The sequence below is a fragment of the Megalops cyprinoides genome, chromosome 14 (assembly GCF_013368585.1).
Source record: "Megalops cyprinoides isolate fMegCyp1 chromosome 14, fMegCyp1.pri, whole genome shotgun sequence".
NCBI lineage: Eukaryota > Metazoa > Chordata > Actinopteri > Elopiformes > Megalopidae > Megalops > Megalops cyprinoides.
In genome coordinates, this window is record NC_050596.1 from 10464963 (window position 1) to 10481155 (window position 16193).

The 16193-nt window shown below is 47.4% G+C and overlaps 2 protein-coding genes across 15 annotated transcripts in view; one reads left to right on the plus strand and one right to left on the minus strand.

Annotated features, from left to right (window-relative positions):
• The first annotated feature begins 1385 nt into the window (after positions 1–1385).
• Positions 1386–6186, plus strand: LOC118789224 (nyctalopin-like). Its single transcript, XM_036545571.1, has 2 exons — positions 1386–1407; positions 4754–6186. The coding sequence occupies exons 1-2, from the start codon at positions 1386–1388 to the stop codon at positions 6184–6186; spliced, it is 1455 nt and encodes a 484-aa protein (XP_036401464.1).
• Positions 6187–11027: 4841 nt separating this feature from the next.
• Positions 11028–16193, minus strand: part of LOC118789197 (peripheral plasma membrane protein CASK-like) — a 136170-nt gene continuing 131004 nt past the window's right edge. For 10 of the 14 annotated variants that reach the window (XM_036545532.1, XM_036545536.1, XM_036545530.1 and 7 more), the window contains 5 exons: positions 14071–14151; positions 13896–13976; positions 13078–13280; positions 12777–12860; positions 11028–11239 (listed from right to left, as the gene is read on the minus strand). In XM_036545532.1, the coding sequence (XP_036401425.1) occupies positions 11063–11239; positions 12777–12860; positions 13078–13280; positions 13896–13976; positions 14071–14151 (626 nt within the window). In that variant the 3' untranslated portion in view covers positions 11028–11062. The remainder of the gene's footprint in view (positions 11240–12776; positions 12861–13077; positions 13281–13895; positions 13977–14070; positions 14152–16193) is intronic. The other 4 variants (XM_036545531.1, XM_036545544.1, XM_036545541.1 and 1 more) reach the window with 1 other exon arrangement.

Below are 16193 nucleotides of genomic sequence, written 5' to 3' on the forward strand. Positions count from 1 at the left end.
TTCTTTTCACTACTCTGGGTTTTTAAATTACGAGCTTGAGTAAGGGTACACTAGTGGTTCCCTTCAGTCAGCTGTCCTGAAATGAATAATACTGAGATGAAATTGTTGGTGTACAGGCTGATGTGTGGGACTTTGGATCCCCTTCCCCGTTTTCAGTTTCCACTTGTTCCCTCACCTAAGTTCCTGCACTGGCACCTTCACCAGCCATGAGCCTGACCCGGTTCTCTGTGTCCCCACCCAACGCCCCAGGGAAGTACTTTCCCCTTCCCTGTTAGCTGCTGCCAAGGCTGATACATAACAGGACTGTTTACAAAAGCGGTGATCCATAAGCGGCTGGTTATGGCTGCCATCACCAATGGATAACTGCTGATGACCTTTGACCTGGGAAGGGAGGCTTGACAAGTGAAGACAAGTCTGCTCCTGCAGGTCTGAATTGAGTCACGCGTCAATGGGGGATATGACCGATTTCAGATTTGACACCCCAATACATGCCACTGTCTTTATCAGGGAGTAGACGACGACGGAAGCTTCGCGGCGTGAAAAGGAGCATTTTCTGAAAGGCTCCCAGCGGCCGCCGCTCCGGCTGGAGTAAGTAAGGCGATTGCAGCGGGAGAGTAATCCCAGCGCCGCGGCGCTGTGGCCTCCAGGGCCGCTTGTTTGCTTTGATCTGGGAATACTACTTTACTTACCTAATCCCAACACTGATCTGGTGGATTTTATTGCCATTAAGTGATGGCTTTCTGAAGCGCGGGGCGGGAGGGGGGGCGGGGGGGGAGAGAGGGGTGCACGCTGAAAAGGACTAGAAATGTAAATCCATTCAAATAAGCGCTTGGGAGCAAGTGGTGCAGACCGCCTGGCCAAACAGGTATGTGGATGGGTTCCTTTTTAAAATCGGTGATGACATCTTCGCTCTGATTTTGGAATTCAGATGGGTAGAGAATGTGGATCTGCTTAAACTGTCAAGAATTGTCCGAATTATTGCGTTGGACACACGCGCAACATACCTTTGAGTGAAGCTTTAAATACGCACAACAATTTCATTGATCCTGTTGACAATACATTTTAAGCTACTTTTGTATTGCAAGTGTGTTAGCATATTCGGTTTCCAAGTTGTAAACAATGGTTGCAAGAGGCGTGAGGATAAATGATTTATTTCACTGTTAATGTGTTAGTTGATAGAGATTTTATCTTGTACAATTCGATAGACAAAAATGCCATGTTTTCACCAGTTATCACTGTTTTCCTAATGGCTTAGCAAATTTAAAAATGTTCATTTTATCAGATTTGAATTTACTTAGTGTAATGTGAGTCATTTCAAATTTCCTGTTTCAGATCTCAGATTTAATCTCCATTTAGTCCTGACATGCCACAGGTGAAAAACTGTGATGTTTTTCCTTCTCATATACGGTAAGCATTTCTGAATTCTATTGTTCATACAAAGGGTAGACAAAATAATGGAAACAATGTTTGAATATTTATTAACTACTAAGGAGTGGGGTCACCCTTTGCCTTCAGAGCAGCTTCAGTCCTTGGAATGCTGTTATGCAAATTTTGATCTGTTTCTAGTGAGAGATTGGACAATTCTTCAAGAAAGAAAGTGTCCAGTTCTTTGAGAAATTAAGGAGGTAGAAATCTAGTCAGCACTACATTCCAGAACTTTCCATGAAGGTTCAAATGTTCTTGGAAGGTGTTTGATTTAATCCTGGTGGACATGAAACCACTTTTGTGTCCATTTAGTAGTGTGTATGATGGTATTATCATCTCGGAATATGGGAACATCTTGAGGAAACAATGCACCATAGGCTTCATATTCCTTGGCCACCATGCAGAGTAATCATCAGACCCAATGACTTCCATGTGATGCATGCCCATACCATAACAGATCCCCACCGCCATGTTCAGGAGTTGAACAGGCAATGTGGGTTGGAGTATTCCACTGGCTCTTCCAAATAAAGAACCATAGTCTGGAGAGGATAAACAATGACTCATCAGACCATATTACTTTCTTCCACCGCTCAGAAGTCCAGGCTTTGTGCTCATTACACCAGGTTATGCATTGATGTGTGGTTGGCCTTGGTTACAGGAGGTTTCTGAATGGCGGCCCTACCATAAATGCAGTCTTTATGACACTCAAGACGTATAGTCTTTGTTGAGACAGGTTTACAGAGGTGAAGACTTCTGAGGCTGTTTGTGGTTTTTAGCGATTCTCCTGTTGTGTTCAGCTATCCCTGTCAGTGATCTTCAACTTGTGACCATCGTTCCTTTTTTTCTGCTGCAACTGTTTGAAACTGTTCTCCTTGACACATTAAATAATGTTACTGTTTCTGTGACTGATGTACCTGCAATCCGTATATTAAAGTGTTGATTTTAAAATGCCTGTTATAGAAGAATCATAATGGTAATTAGCACTGATATTAATATAAAATGTGTAGACTCCTTTTTAAATTGAAATTTAGTTACTTCAAAATATAAGTACTTTCTCATTTGAGGTTTCCATAGTTTTGTTTACTGTATATTTTAATATATGTATAGGTATACAGTATATCGGTTGGTGACAAGATATCAGTCGGTAATGTTTCCTACACTTTATTTATGGAGTCAGAAATAGCACCAGATCCACATTGTTGTCAGTGGCAACCTGCCTCAAGGTTTGGGGGGGGTTTACTTTGATGAATCATGGTGGCTTGCGAAATGGTGAACCAGTTGCTTGCTCAAATGTAATTAAAATGACAGTCAAATTCCAGTGTCTTGCTTAATTAAAAAAAAAAGCAAGAATGCCCATTGCCTATTGTTTAAGTAATCTCTAATCTGCCCCTTTTTAATCACCGTAATAATCTGAATAGGATTTAAGCATATTTTCACAGTACTCTGGATATGTTCACCAGCTATAGAGTGGAGCCCAGAAAATAAGCGGCCTCCAATCCCATTTAAACATGACTTCTATATCAAATTATTCCTATTGCAGTGGTCCATGCTCTGTACCACTCAACCCTTTAATCTCTGAAAACTGATTGGGAGGGAAGGCAGAACTCATTTGCAAAGTGATTGCTTATACAGTTAGAGTCAGACCACCCATTTCATCACTGTCTAATTAGAGTTACAGATAAGCAGCACAGCTACTCTATAAGGTTGGAAAAGATTTACCATGAAAGCTACAGATTTGTTTAGTCAATGTTTACAAGTGGACCAGACCTTACAAATCTTGTTTTATCAGCACAAAATTAAAACATCTTCATGTGTTCTGAGCACCCCTTTGGTAGTGATTAAAGAGAAGCATTTGTTCAGGGAATGTATCTCAGATTTTTTCACATGAAGTGCTCTTCAGAAGACTGGTTCTAGACTGTTTTTAGTTCCTCCATTCCAATGTTGTGAGCAGTGGGGAAAAAACAACTATAGAAATTATTCAGCTTCCAGGCATACTTATTCAACTTCCCACCAAACCTCATCCAGTTAGGATGCAGGATATAACTGACGTACTCTACTCAGTACTATGAGCATTAGTCCATGGCTCAATTGGCTCGTATAGAGTTAAAACTCAATTACTCAATGATAACATCAGGAACAACTACAGTTCAATTTATCTATGCCAAGCCCTGTCTAGAACTGCGGTTTCTGGGCAAATGGCACACATTTTTCAGACAGACAATCCCTAATTCTTCAGTGACGCATGAAGCTCAATTAAAATATTGTTGTTTTTTTTCCCCCGAGTTAATCAGGACATTTGGTTTTGTAACAGCGGTGTTGTGCAACTTGGATAAGAGAATGCTTTTATTAATAATGCAACTTGGATGCCTCTTACTATCTCTGCTTATCATTGTCTGCGAGGAAGGGCAAGACTTCCCCATTAGATACTATAACAAAAACAAATAAATTAATGGGATGATTATCTTCAGCTTAACGAGGAATATGGTCTATATCTGCACAAATTCTCTTACTTTGGATGCCGGTGCGTGCTTACAGCATTTTTCCAACCCTAAATGCTTATTAAGGCCATAGTTTCCCTGGGTGATGAGCTGCATAAATTGCAACCTGTTTTCAAGCAGATCTTTGGGAGTGTCCTCGAGCACGCAAGCCTTGCAGTGTGTGGAATGATGCAGCTGTAGCTGGACTCACTGAAAGTGACAGCATGTTCAGACCTTGCAATGGTGATGTCCGAAACCTGACACACACCTGAGGTGATCCTGAAGACAGGATGCTCAGGAAGAATTCCACATCTCTCTCTGCTATCCAGCCTGCTAAGGAAACGGCCCACTCTCTAGGCCAGTTAATATAATGGGATGAAAATGATAATTGTAATTGAAAACTTTAAAAGAAAAACAAATGTTGATACATCTAGCAGGGCTTTGGGAGTATACTTCATTGGCTGTTGCTATACAGTAACATTCTGATGGTTCGCACCATTCAAACCATTTTGCAAACCACCATGATTGAATCCTGCATGACCACATTACATTATTGCAATTTAGCAGAAAGTCATATCCAGAACAGCTTACCTAGGTTACAGTTTTTACATGTTCACCATTTATACAGCTGCATATTTACTGAGGCAACTCTGGGTTAAGTACTTTGCTCAAGGGTACAACAGCAGTGCCCCAGCAGGGAATCCAACCAGCAACCTTTCCGTTAAGAGCCCTGCTCCTTATCACTATGCTATACTGCCGCCCCAGTGAAATGTTTTGCATTTAAATTTAGAGGTGATGGTTCTTGGTGTCTCCCCTGCGCATCTCTCTGACGCAGTCTTTCCCTCCTGCAGTGTCTTTCCTCCCGATCCCCCCTGCTTTTGCCCCGTGGGCCTGCGCCCGGGCCTGCCCCGCCAGCTGCATCTGCACGCAGGAGAAGAGCTGCTCGGTGCTGTGTGACCGCGCCAACCTGCCCGACCTGCCCAAGGAGTTCCCCTGCGAGGCCCTGTCCATCAACCTGGACAAGAACAGCCTGAAGTTCCTGCCGGAGCGGGCCTTTGGCACGCTGCCGTCGCTGCGCTCGCTCTCGCTCGACCACAACAACATCTCCTTCATCACGCCTGGAGCCTTCAAGGGGCTGCCCAACCTGCTGGAGCTGAAGATGGCCAACAACGAGAACATCAAGTACCTGCACACGCGCACCTTCACGGCCCTCAAGCGCCTGGTGAGGCTGGACCTGTCCGGCTGCAACCTCTTCAGCATGCCTGACCGCATCTTTGTGGAGCAGACGGCCATGCGCGAGCTGCTCTGCTTCCAGAACCACTTCCGCCGTGTGCCCGGGGCCCTCCGCGGCATGGAGAACCTGACGCACATCTACCTGGAGCGCAACAAGATCGAGGCGGTGGCCTACAACTCCCTGCTGGGCCTTGCCAACCTCAAGTACCTGAACCTGCAGGAGAACCGCATCAACGTCATCCACGACCAGGCCTTTCAGGACCTCCAGAACCTGGAGAACTTCTACCTGAATGACAACCTGCTGTCGGAGCTCCCTGGCTTGTCCTTCAAGGGCCTGTACCGGCTGAAGATGCTCAACCTGGGCGGGAACCTGCTCACCAACGTCTCCAAGACCTGGTTCAGCGACCTGGTGGAGCTGGAGGTGCTCTACCTGGACCGGAACCGGCTCCTCGCCATCGAGGAGGGGGCCTTCGAGAACCTCACCAGCCTCATCACCCTCCACCTTAACAGCAACAACCTGACCACCCTGCCTTTCTCCGTCTTCCAGCCCATCTACTTCCTGGGCTGCCTCTACCTGTTCCGCAACCCCTGGGAGTGCGACTGCGCGATGGAGTGGCTGAAGGAGTGGATGGAGAACTACAAGCTGGTGCGAGACATCCCGTGCGCCTCCCCTTCGTCCGTGGCCGGCCTGGACCTCAGCGAGGTGGTCTACGCCAAGCTGGACGGCGTCTGCGTGGACCCGGGCGAGCTCAACCTGACCACGCTGGCGCCGACGCCGTCCGACACCTGGCGCTCCACCACGGAGAACCGCTTCAGTAGCCTCATCTCCAAGCTGCTGCAGCAGGAGCTGAGGGAGGAGGTGGTCAACAGCACCGACAGCCTCCGCAACGGCACCCTGCTGGACCAGGCCTTCAACCTGACCGCGACGGCCTCCTCTCCCCGTGGAAACATGCAGCTCCTCCTGCTCGGCGTGCTGCTCACCCCTGCAGTCACGGGCTCCCACTCATTGGATATAGCAGTGCTTCCAGAGAGACTGTTGGATATTTTTTGAGATTTTTTTTTTTTTTTTTTTTCCTTTCAGTTGCTGGGGGAAAAAAAATAAATACAATTTTTAAGGGTAGCGCTGCCGAGGCTAATCCTTTTGGCTGGAAATCTGATTTTAAAGCCTGCGCTGGGATTTCTTCGTTAAAGAGCAGCCCCCGAGAACAATGCGCTGGGGAGTTTTTTTCAAAAGGATACAAATCTGCAGAAAGGAGGCCGATCAGGACTGAACACGTTGGGTTAAATGTGAGGAGCAGCACATAAGAATGAGCTGCACAAACATGAAGACTTACAGTGGGAGGAATACCTGCCGAGCTTTATTTGACTACAGAATGTAACTTGCTGTGATTGACCTGGGGAAACCGATAAAATACATTTAATTGACAGAAGCAGAAATTTGCAACGCGGACAATCGTGTGCACAAACTGATGTAACTCAAAGTGATTTGTATAGAGAAATTCACATATGAATAAGATTTGGAAGGGATAAAAAATAACTGTCATAAACTACGGGAGCAGAGAGTAATTTTCAGTAATTCTGTCTTTTGTACCAAAACAGCTTTAAATGGCTACATGCAAACATAGCATGTCACTGCACAATACACACTGCACTGTCCTGTTGCATTATCAAAATGGTGTGGGAAGTCCCTAAAGGAGAAGTAAGGTAAGTTGTTTATTTTGGTAAGTAGCTGCATTGAGTGACAAGGGTTTTGACACTTAAACCCACTGGTTGGTAAGGATTTCTTCTGAGAGAAATATGTTGTCATTTTACATAGGCCAGAGGACCTTTTTTATTTGCCGAAGAGTGGTAATGCTTCATGACTTTTTTGTAACACGGCACACAGCAGGGAGTATTTAGTGCTGCATATTGCTCCAACTCGCTCCTTTCTTATACTAGAAGTATTAAAAATACTGTAGGGCAAGCCCTCGCGGCCTTCCCCTCCATAACAGATGGCACTATATGCATGCATTTCTTGTTGTATTCATTCACCTTAGTGAATCTAGATTTTTCATGCTTTTAATAAATGCATTAATCTCCTTAATGTGAGGCTTATCTCCACTCTGCACTGTAAGCTCTTCTCTAACTTAACCAAATGGAATAATTTTATCATTGCATTTTTCTGTGGTGGAGCTGCACACACGTGGCAGAACACAGTAGCTGCTTAGCGGTTTGAACGTGTCCACTCTCGCCAGTGTAACAAGCACACAATGTTTGGGGTTCATTTGTATGGTTTACTCCTCAAACACGCCAACTGTGTTTATGCTTATTTTATTGTGTATGCTCTGAATAATTTGTGTTCTACTAAAAATAATCTCCTGCAATAGGTAAGCTAGTGCAAAAGTGTTTGTTACATTTTTGTCACATAAGGTTTCCTTATTTCCAAACTAAAAAAAGGAGAAATGTTTGAAACGTTTTGTAACTCTGCTCAGTTGCATAAGGTGTGGAACCCTTGTGTGTCTGAACCCCAGTAGGTCTGCATAGCATTGCTAACGTTCCCTGAATGTTACACTGTAACATTTCAACCTCTGTTCCTCCAGATTGTCTATTTTTGATCATCTCCTGGATGTATTTTCATATACGTTGCATGGAATTTCACAGCTTCTTATAAGGAAACGCCTATAGAGCATTTATGGAGATGCTGTATTTATTTAATGGAAAAAAAATAAATTAAATCAGCCTGGTCTAATTGTGACATGCTGTAGGGGTTCAGGTACAGATCTCTGGCTCACGGCTGAAGGGAATTATACAAACATGAATAAAGGCTGTGAAGTAACAGTTATAGAGCTGCTGCTGTTGTACTTAGTCTTGCTAGACTACACCTCCCCTGGTGCTTGGTTCATATGGAGACACGCCACCGAGCATCTCATGTCTTACCCTTGGAGCAGCTCCGCTGTGGTGATGTGCTGAAACAGGAAGGGGGGGGAGGAGGAGGTTTCTGGGCTATGCAGTGCAGAATTTACCGGCACATTCCTTTGGACGGTAATATCACACAGCACGAGACCCCACATGAGGGGCCGGGGGGAACCACACAGAGCATCTGCTGTTTCCTGCTGAAACATGAGAGTGCAAATGGTGGTTTCTCCTGGTCAGGAGAGGACATTCAAAGGCCTGGCGGAGAAGCACATTATTGAATGGAAATCTGATTCTCTGCAGGAACGTGGGCAGGATCCCCTCCTTACCTGTGTGGCACTGCTGGGAACTGCTTGTCCTGAAACAGTACCTGTATTGATTATTCATGTGGTTGACCTGTGGTTGTTTCCATCAACTCTCCTCATCCTGCTATGAAAATCCATCTGAATTATGCACAGATACTACTACAAGTAAAACATCGTATTCTGTGTGATTTGTGAGACAGGCTGACTAAAGCCGAAACCCTGTTTATGCCATTGATGGCAATTAAAAGTTGAAGCTAAATATATATAAAGCTAAATCAATGATTTCCGTTTGGAAGTGTACATTTCCTAAAAATCACCTTTTAAGTTTTCCATCATAGGAATTTAAACGTTTGTGATAGAGGTGGAACTCTGGCAGCTGTTTGCATGATGTGATGGAAACCGCACCAGTTCCAGCCCTGGAACATGGCGGGGGAAACAGCCCAGTGATGAGGCAATGCTACCTGAGCCACGAGTGGAAATCTGTCTATCTGAATTACAGCCTTTCCCATCACTACGCTTCTCATTATTAATGAAAGGTGATCTGCAGTTTCTCATCATAGCATAGTACTCTGGCCCAACGCCTACCCTGAAAGCAGCAGAATTGTTCAGTTATGCCAACACACTGATTAGCCTTTACCCTACGCTCTTCTACAGCTATCCACTGAAAATAATTAGACTGTGACTGTATTTGGTGAAATGGCAAAAAAGTGCACAGACAAGGATGTGAAATGGAGAACAGTCCCCCCCTTGCTGTAGTTAATACTGGTCAGGGAGAGAGGAGCATCACGCTATGGTGACAGACGGGGGGGGGGGGGGGGGGGGGGGTGTCCATTAGCACACAACAGGGGGGCCGAAAACCACAATGCTTTTTAATCCCCCCTCAGAGATGGGTGCGCTGAAATGGGGGGGGTGAGGATGTGTTTCTGGGCCACCCATGAGGCCCAGGGAGGGTCGCTGCTGTGTGAAGCATGTGGCGTAGTCCCCCGCTCTCTCTCTCCGAGGGCAGGGCCCGAGGGCAGGTGTATCAGGCCTATCTGAGCCAATACCGGCCGGGTGCAGACGGGTTTGGGTGGGGTGGGGTGGCGTGGCGGGGGGGGGCATCGCTGCTGAGAGGTGCTCCCGCTACAGGACAGAAGACCACAGAACTGCAGGCGCCACAACAGAGAGTTTGGGTTTCCCAGCAGCCTTCTGTGCGCTTTACAGATGTGACCAGCAGTCAAGATGAAGCCCGTAATAACCACCCAGAGAGGACCGGCTCCCGGGCCAAAACCACCCGCGTTCTGGCGGGCCGAGCAGGGGCAAACCCAAAACCCACATGCAACGTTTCAGTCAGCACACCATAGAGACAGAAGATTCAAAGACGGTTTACTTTTTGAACACATAAAAGGAAATATATTTAAAAAAGTGTTCATACTGAAGAACTGCTTTGTCATTAGGAGAGGGATTTACACAGGGCAGTCTGAAGTGAACAGTTTGTCATGTACATAGCGTTTCATTTTTTTTTTTTCTGAAGTTGCTGCTGATGCACAAACTGGTTCTTCATTTTGCAAAGTGCTTCACTTTGCGAAACATGTGCACCTTTTTTTTTGAAACAATTACACACAGAATAAAAATCAGCAAATTTTTTTCCCCCGTTGATTAAACTTAATTAAAACATTAATACTCTCAGACGACACACTTCTGAAATGGCGGATCCGGAATAGAGCTTCTTCCCCCCTTTTTCTTACGACAAACCAAATCGAGACAATTTACAAACACATCTCACTACATGTCTGATAAAAACCGGCCGTTTAGAAAGTTGCCCAGAATGCAAGGGATGTGCATAGGTGTCATTTCCTCTTCTCTTTTTTTTTTTTCCCTTGGGTGCGTTTCATCGTTTTTTTTTTTCCGTTGTTTTTTTTTCTTCTCGTTTTTCCGAACAAATGGAATGTTCTCTGCTGTGTAGATAACAGTAGTCTTGACACTGATAACACTGACAGCATGTAAGCTTGAGAATGTCCACATGCATAAGACCTCATTCAAATCTCTAAAACATTTATGCGTTTTTATTTAGAGAGACAGTATCTGTGCAGGGGAGGGCTTAAGCCGACAGTGCAAACCAAGAAGCGGGAACAGACAGACGAACGGAAAGCCTATACTAATATAAACAGGAGCGGTGAGAGAACGCGAACGTGGCCGCAGTGCATTACGCCGTGGTTATTCGAACGGAGGTGTAAACGATTAGGGGGGGGCAGTAAGGGATGGGAGAGGGGGACGCCGCGGTGTCTATGTGCTTTTTAGTCTGTCTGGTGAGGCGGGGCCCGCGGGCCGCGTCTGTGGCGCGGGGAACAGCACCGCTCTAACGTGATGGGGGGACCGCCCCGCCAGAGCGACGACGCGGCCCGTGCGCCGGCGCCGCCGGTGACACCGTCACGCCCCCCCCCCCGTGTGCCGTCTCTCTGTGCCGGTGACTGCTCTTAGATACTGTCCCTTTAAAAACCAAAGTCTAGAAAATGTTGTCTCCTAGCTATAAGGACATGACGATATTTACGCTTTTTTTTTTTCTTTTTAATACAACACTACGTCTAGGTAGTCTGTCAGGGGGGGCCGAGACCAATTGGCTGAAGGTCATGTGCACTGAGGTTTCAGAGTGTCTGAGGCTCTTCCTGGGAATGATGAAGTTCTGCAGAGATGCATTGCAAAGACAGGGGGGGGGTGGGGGGCAGGGCTGGCCGATGAAAGGGGCGGGGCCTAGTACACCCAGGAGACCGGCACCCACTGGGCCATCGTGCCCACCAGGTCGATGGCCTCCTCCAGGAATCTGATGGTCTCGTCGATCTCGTTGTTGATGATGGTCTGGTCGAAGTAGTGCGCGTACGTCTTCTGCAGGATCTCCGACTCCTTCTGCAGCCTCTGGAGGGACTCGTCCTGTAGGGGGGGGACGAGAGAATGGCAGTGAGGAAGAAGCTCAGCGAAGCGGCAGTTCTGGAGCCAGGGATGCTGCCTTTCTTACTGAAGCATGGAGGCGTGGAGACACGCTACTGACAACACCATCTCACCAACACCCCACCCTGGAAAACACACACTCAGGACACTAAACGCACACTCTAAACCGGGACAAGGGGAAACGATACCACACACATTTACATGTATTGTACTTCGGGTGTGCTGACATACCGACCTGAAACCAGTCCGCTGTGCAACACAAAGACAAAGCCACCATTCTCACAACCTGCTACCCTCAAACGCACACAGCAATGGCCCAACAAGGCTGGAGAAGTGGAGGACTGCATCTCTACCATCACCACACCAGAAGCTACTGAATCTACGTCACACAGTTAACCATCTATCGCCCGGAGGACCGGAGGGAAGGGGGCGGGAACACCGGGGCCGGGGGGGATGGGGGAGGGATGGAGGCCCGAGCTACGTGTGACGCTACTAAGCAACACAGGCACACGCTGCAGGGTTCCGAGTGACAGGCGGGGCCGCCCTCACGCCGGCCCTCATACTTACAGGCAGCTTTCTGCACCACCTGGGCAGCTGTGCGCAGCGAGAGGGAACGCAGAGAAATGAAACACACATGCGGAGACCTCGTGCGAAACACGCTAAAGACTCAACGGCGTGCAAACACAGCAGGTCACAGAGAGCAGGAGAGCGGTTGTCATAGCAGGCAGAGAAGGGGCGGAGACTTCTGACGTGGTCAGAAGCACCGCCGCGCAGCATTGGACGGGCTGAAAACGGGGCGTGTCGGGACCGCTTTTGACGGACGGTGGTTGTTAGTAAACGACCTGAGGTGGAGATTATATCTGGGTTCACGAACGATTCTCGGAGCAGCGGTTTTCAGAACCAAAGCAGATGGAGCTCTTTAGCTCTTAAAATACCGATACTGTGTCCCCTGTTCCAAATTGTGCAGCTAAAACTTTAATGTCAGAACCTCTTAAGAATGAGGCTAAACATTTGAGTACTAAATGTATCAGAGCAATTCAATGCACATAAATTGTACAAATGCTCTGCTGTACTTGCCAGATATTTGGAAGATAAAGATAGAAGATATTTATAGATATTAATCCAGTGTTTGTGCTCCTGAAAATACAAGCCACAACATCTGCATTATCTGTTGGTTATTATTCTTTAAGTCATTGAAATGATGAGTGCTGATTTCATAGACAGCTTACAGTATAATGGCACAAAACTACACCTTGTCTTATCTTTTCAGTTGTAAAACTGTATTTCACAGGGCGTAATAATTGCACCCTGTCCTGTGAGTGAACTTAACAGTATGTGATGGGACAGTAGCACATATACAGCTCAGCTTGTAGTGTACAGATCAGTTCCCTGATATCTTCCTAAACAGTAAAAAGCAATGACCAGTAAAAAGTAATCCCATGTGTTGGCATTCCTGCTATCACTCCCAGCATGCCCCAGCCCTGGGAGCACAGTGCACAGTCTGACCGTGGGCTCTTACCTCATTGATGCCGGGGGTGATGGTCGGCGCGGCGATGAAGACGACGTAGGGCGCAAACTCAGCTGTACGCAGAACTTTCAAGGCCTATAAGGAGAATTGAAAGACAGGAGTGTTCAGCTGCGCCCCTCACGTGACTGCACTCTGGGTCTTAAATGCTGCCCTGAGGCAAAGCCACGACTAACACAACCGTGGGTTTGACCTTGAACAAATAGGCCGGGGTAGCTGCCACAGACAGGCTTCATAAATAGGAGTGACCACGATGACCCACAATGCCGTGCGGGTGGGGGGTGGGGGCGCGTACCTGCGGCTCCACGTCCAGGATGGAGATGAGGCCCTGCTCGTGGATCTTGCGGATGGTCTCCAGCCGGGTGCCGTACATGGCGTCCTCGTGGCTGCCGTACTCCAGGTAATCGTTGTTGGAGATGTCCTGCATCATCTGCTCGTGTGACACGAAGTAGTAGTTCTTGCCGTTCTCCTCGTCCTTCTTTGGAGGTCTGGTCGTGTCTGCGCGTGAGGGCGGAGTGAAGGCGCGGTGAGTCAGCACGTGAGAAAAGCAGCGTGGAGCAGTGCTTAAATGAGCAGGGCTCCAGACCCTGAGGGTCGCTGGTTCAATTCATAGATGGGGCACTGCTGTTATACCCTTGGGAAAGGTGCTTAAACTGGTGCTTCCTCGGCTAATATCCCCCAGTATAAATTGAGGAAATATAACCATTGTAAGCTCTGCAAATCACTCTGGGTAGGGGTATCTGTAAAGAAAATACTGTAATACTCTGGAACTTTACTCAATTTAAAAAAATGCTAACATGCACAAGCCATGCACTGATTCTGACATGATTCATGGTGTGCAAGTGATCAAAGAGCTGGTGGTAAGACTTATTACATCATGAAGCAGAGAAGGGCTGTCAGAATGATCAATTATGCATGTGAGTGCTGGATACAGTACCACTGCACGGTAACCCTACTTTTTGGCTTGGGCAGATTTCTCCTTCAAGGCAACAAGGCAACATCAACAAAGCCACTGACGGTTACCATGAAACAGTGGCCGACTGACTGGGTTTCCAGTTGTAATGGCAGGAAGGAGCCTTTTAAAGAGCAAAATTCGGAGGGGCGGGGCCTTACGTGGAATGGGGTAGGCGAATCTGTCGGGGTGCTTCGTGATGAGCGTGTTTTTGATGTGTCGTCTGCCAACACCGTGAGCACCTGCGGGAGGACAGGCAGCCGGTCAGACGCACTGACCCAGGATCAGTTAGATACTGAAGCGCGCCACGTCCGGCCCACGGCAGCCCTTACCTACCTAATAAGACCAGCGTTTTCCTCTTGAACGCCGGCAGTTTCACTACTTCTTCGTACGTGACGAGGTCTAGTTGATCGAACACTGAAACACAGGGGACGTCTGTGAGGTCACCACTGAGAGGTGGGAAGAAGCTAACCCAGGACCAGAATGCAATGCAAACCCACAGAATACACAGGAGCGGTCGGAGTTATACAATGATTTACTGAAAGAAAACAATGTCAAAAAAAAAAAAAAACTAACTGGGGGAGACATCCAGATTTCCAGGTGTCAGAGAGAAAGAACAGGAGCTTGGTATGAAATGTCTGGACTGGATGTAAACAAGATCAAATTTTTCAAATTCATGAGGCCATAATCCAATAGGCTTTTACGGAATTGGTTTGTGTAAGACCCTGTTTGCTCCCATGTCTCTCCACATGTGACTCGGATGTCTGGTGTCTGTGAGGTATGGCAGTGAGTGAGGGGAAACACTATCTGAACAGAGGTGGCGGGGGTAGGGGGACGGTCTCTGCTTCGTGAGGGCATTTTTCCAGTAGGCTGGTTTTTAATGCTACAATATGGAGCGGATAGGGTGAGCCATTTTAACACTGAAATTGTTCTCGCCAGTATACATGTATCGATATCCACTAGATAGAACCTCTCTCAAATGGAGAGCAGAGTTCACTAAACAGCCAGCAGCATCTGAGGATTGCAGGCATCTGCTTTCAAGAGCTGATATTGAACAGGTATTGTAGTCACTACCCTCAGTCTGAAGGTGAACCTGTGAAAATGTCCTGCTATGCTAATAAAACAACCCAAATTCATTTAAATATGGTTAAAATGAGAGGAGAGTTATTGTGGGAAAAAAAATGTGTGGGGAAAAAAAGGAGAATCTGAAGAGAAACGGTTTCCTGGACAACCTGAGATAGCAATGAATAGATACATTTACATCAGTGCGGCACTGCATACAGACCGCACAGTCGCTGACGTTATATTCCTACTGATGTGATGGCGGGGTCTTCAGATGTTGATATGATGTGAATGCAAGTCATGGTCTTTTCACCCCTCTCTTTGCTACGGTGCCGTGTGCAGCCGAACGGGTCTAACACCCACAGTCCCCTGCTCTCTCCACACCCTCACTCCCTCGGGCCTGGATAAGAGGCACGCTGAATGGCCGCTGCTCTCCCTCTGCGTTTCTGACGCTCTCGGCCCCCTGGTGCGCGGCGGTGTCCCTGCAGATCGCCTTTCACGAATGTGAGCGAATGCGTAACACTGTGGCCGACGCTAGATGCCACAGGGGGTCACGGGGTTGTGGCGGCGCCCCCGCCTTGCGCCCATTTACCTGTTTCAGCGCGCCAAGTCTACGGTTAGGCGGGGATAAGAAACCAACTCTTGATACATCGCAAAAAAAAAAAAAAAAAAACACACACACACACAGGGTATGGGGAGAACCGGAAGCACAGTGACAAAGATCCACTGCTTTCTGCTTTGGGTTTCTGTTTTGTCTCTGTTCCGAGGAACCTCTGGCAGAGACAAGACCGAAGCCGGCAGCGGACAGTGTGCACCGCACCGGTTTATAGGTGAGGACTGACAGGGGAAACGAAGGCATCGTCACTCGTCGTTACTTACATGCAGAGAGGCCATTGGGAGGGGGACAGCATGAAAAATGGACAGGGGGGAGGAGGGTCATTGAGACACGGTTCAGTTCAATCGGTCAAACAAAAAAACGCAATCGCAACACAAAGCACAACTGAGGCGCAGGTACACGGTTAATCACAAGGAGATCAAAGGACCAGCGACCGCAGACCGGCGACCGTGAACGTCGCCGCCACGGAGGGCCGGTCCTCGCTGTGGAGCATGCTCGGTGGGTCAAGGAGGGGGAGAGGGGTGAGGCGCGGTGCGGGCCCTCTGCGGTCATGCGGCAGGACCGTGAGCCCTGGCTTGTTAGACATGCAGTTGCTCGCTGAAACACATTTCACAGCTTCACAGAGGAATGGCATGCTAAAACAGCGCTACTGGGAGCTGACCATAAATCTATTTTTCCAAACGCATAAATCATTTCAAAAGCAAAAAAAAAAAAGAAAAAAAACTTTTTCGCAATGCATTTTGCTCAAACCAATATACTGCTTGGCTGCTGAGAAATAGGA

What these genes read in the sequence shown, in the direction of transcription:
- LOC118789224 (XM_036545571.1), top strand. Translation starts at nt 1,386, where the DNA reads ATGTTTTTCCTTCTCATATACG. An exon ending in GTTTTTCCTTCTCATATACG is followed by an intron (nt 1,408 to 4,753) that starts GTAAGCATTTCT and finishes TCCCTCCTGCAG; the next exon opens with TGTCTTTCCTCCCGATCCCC.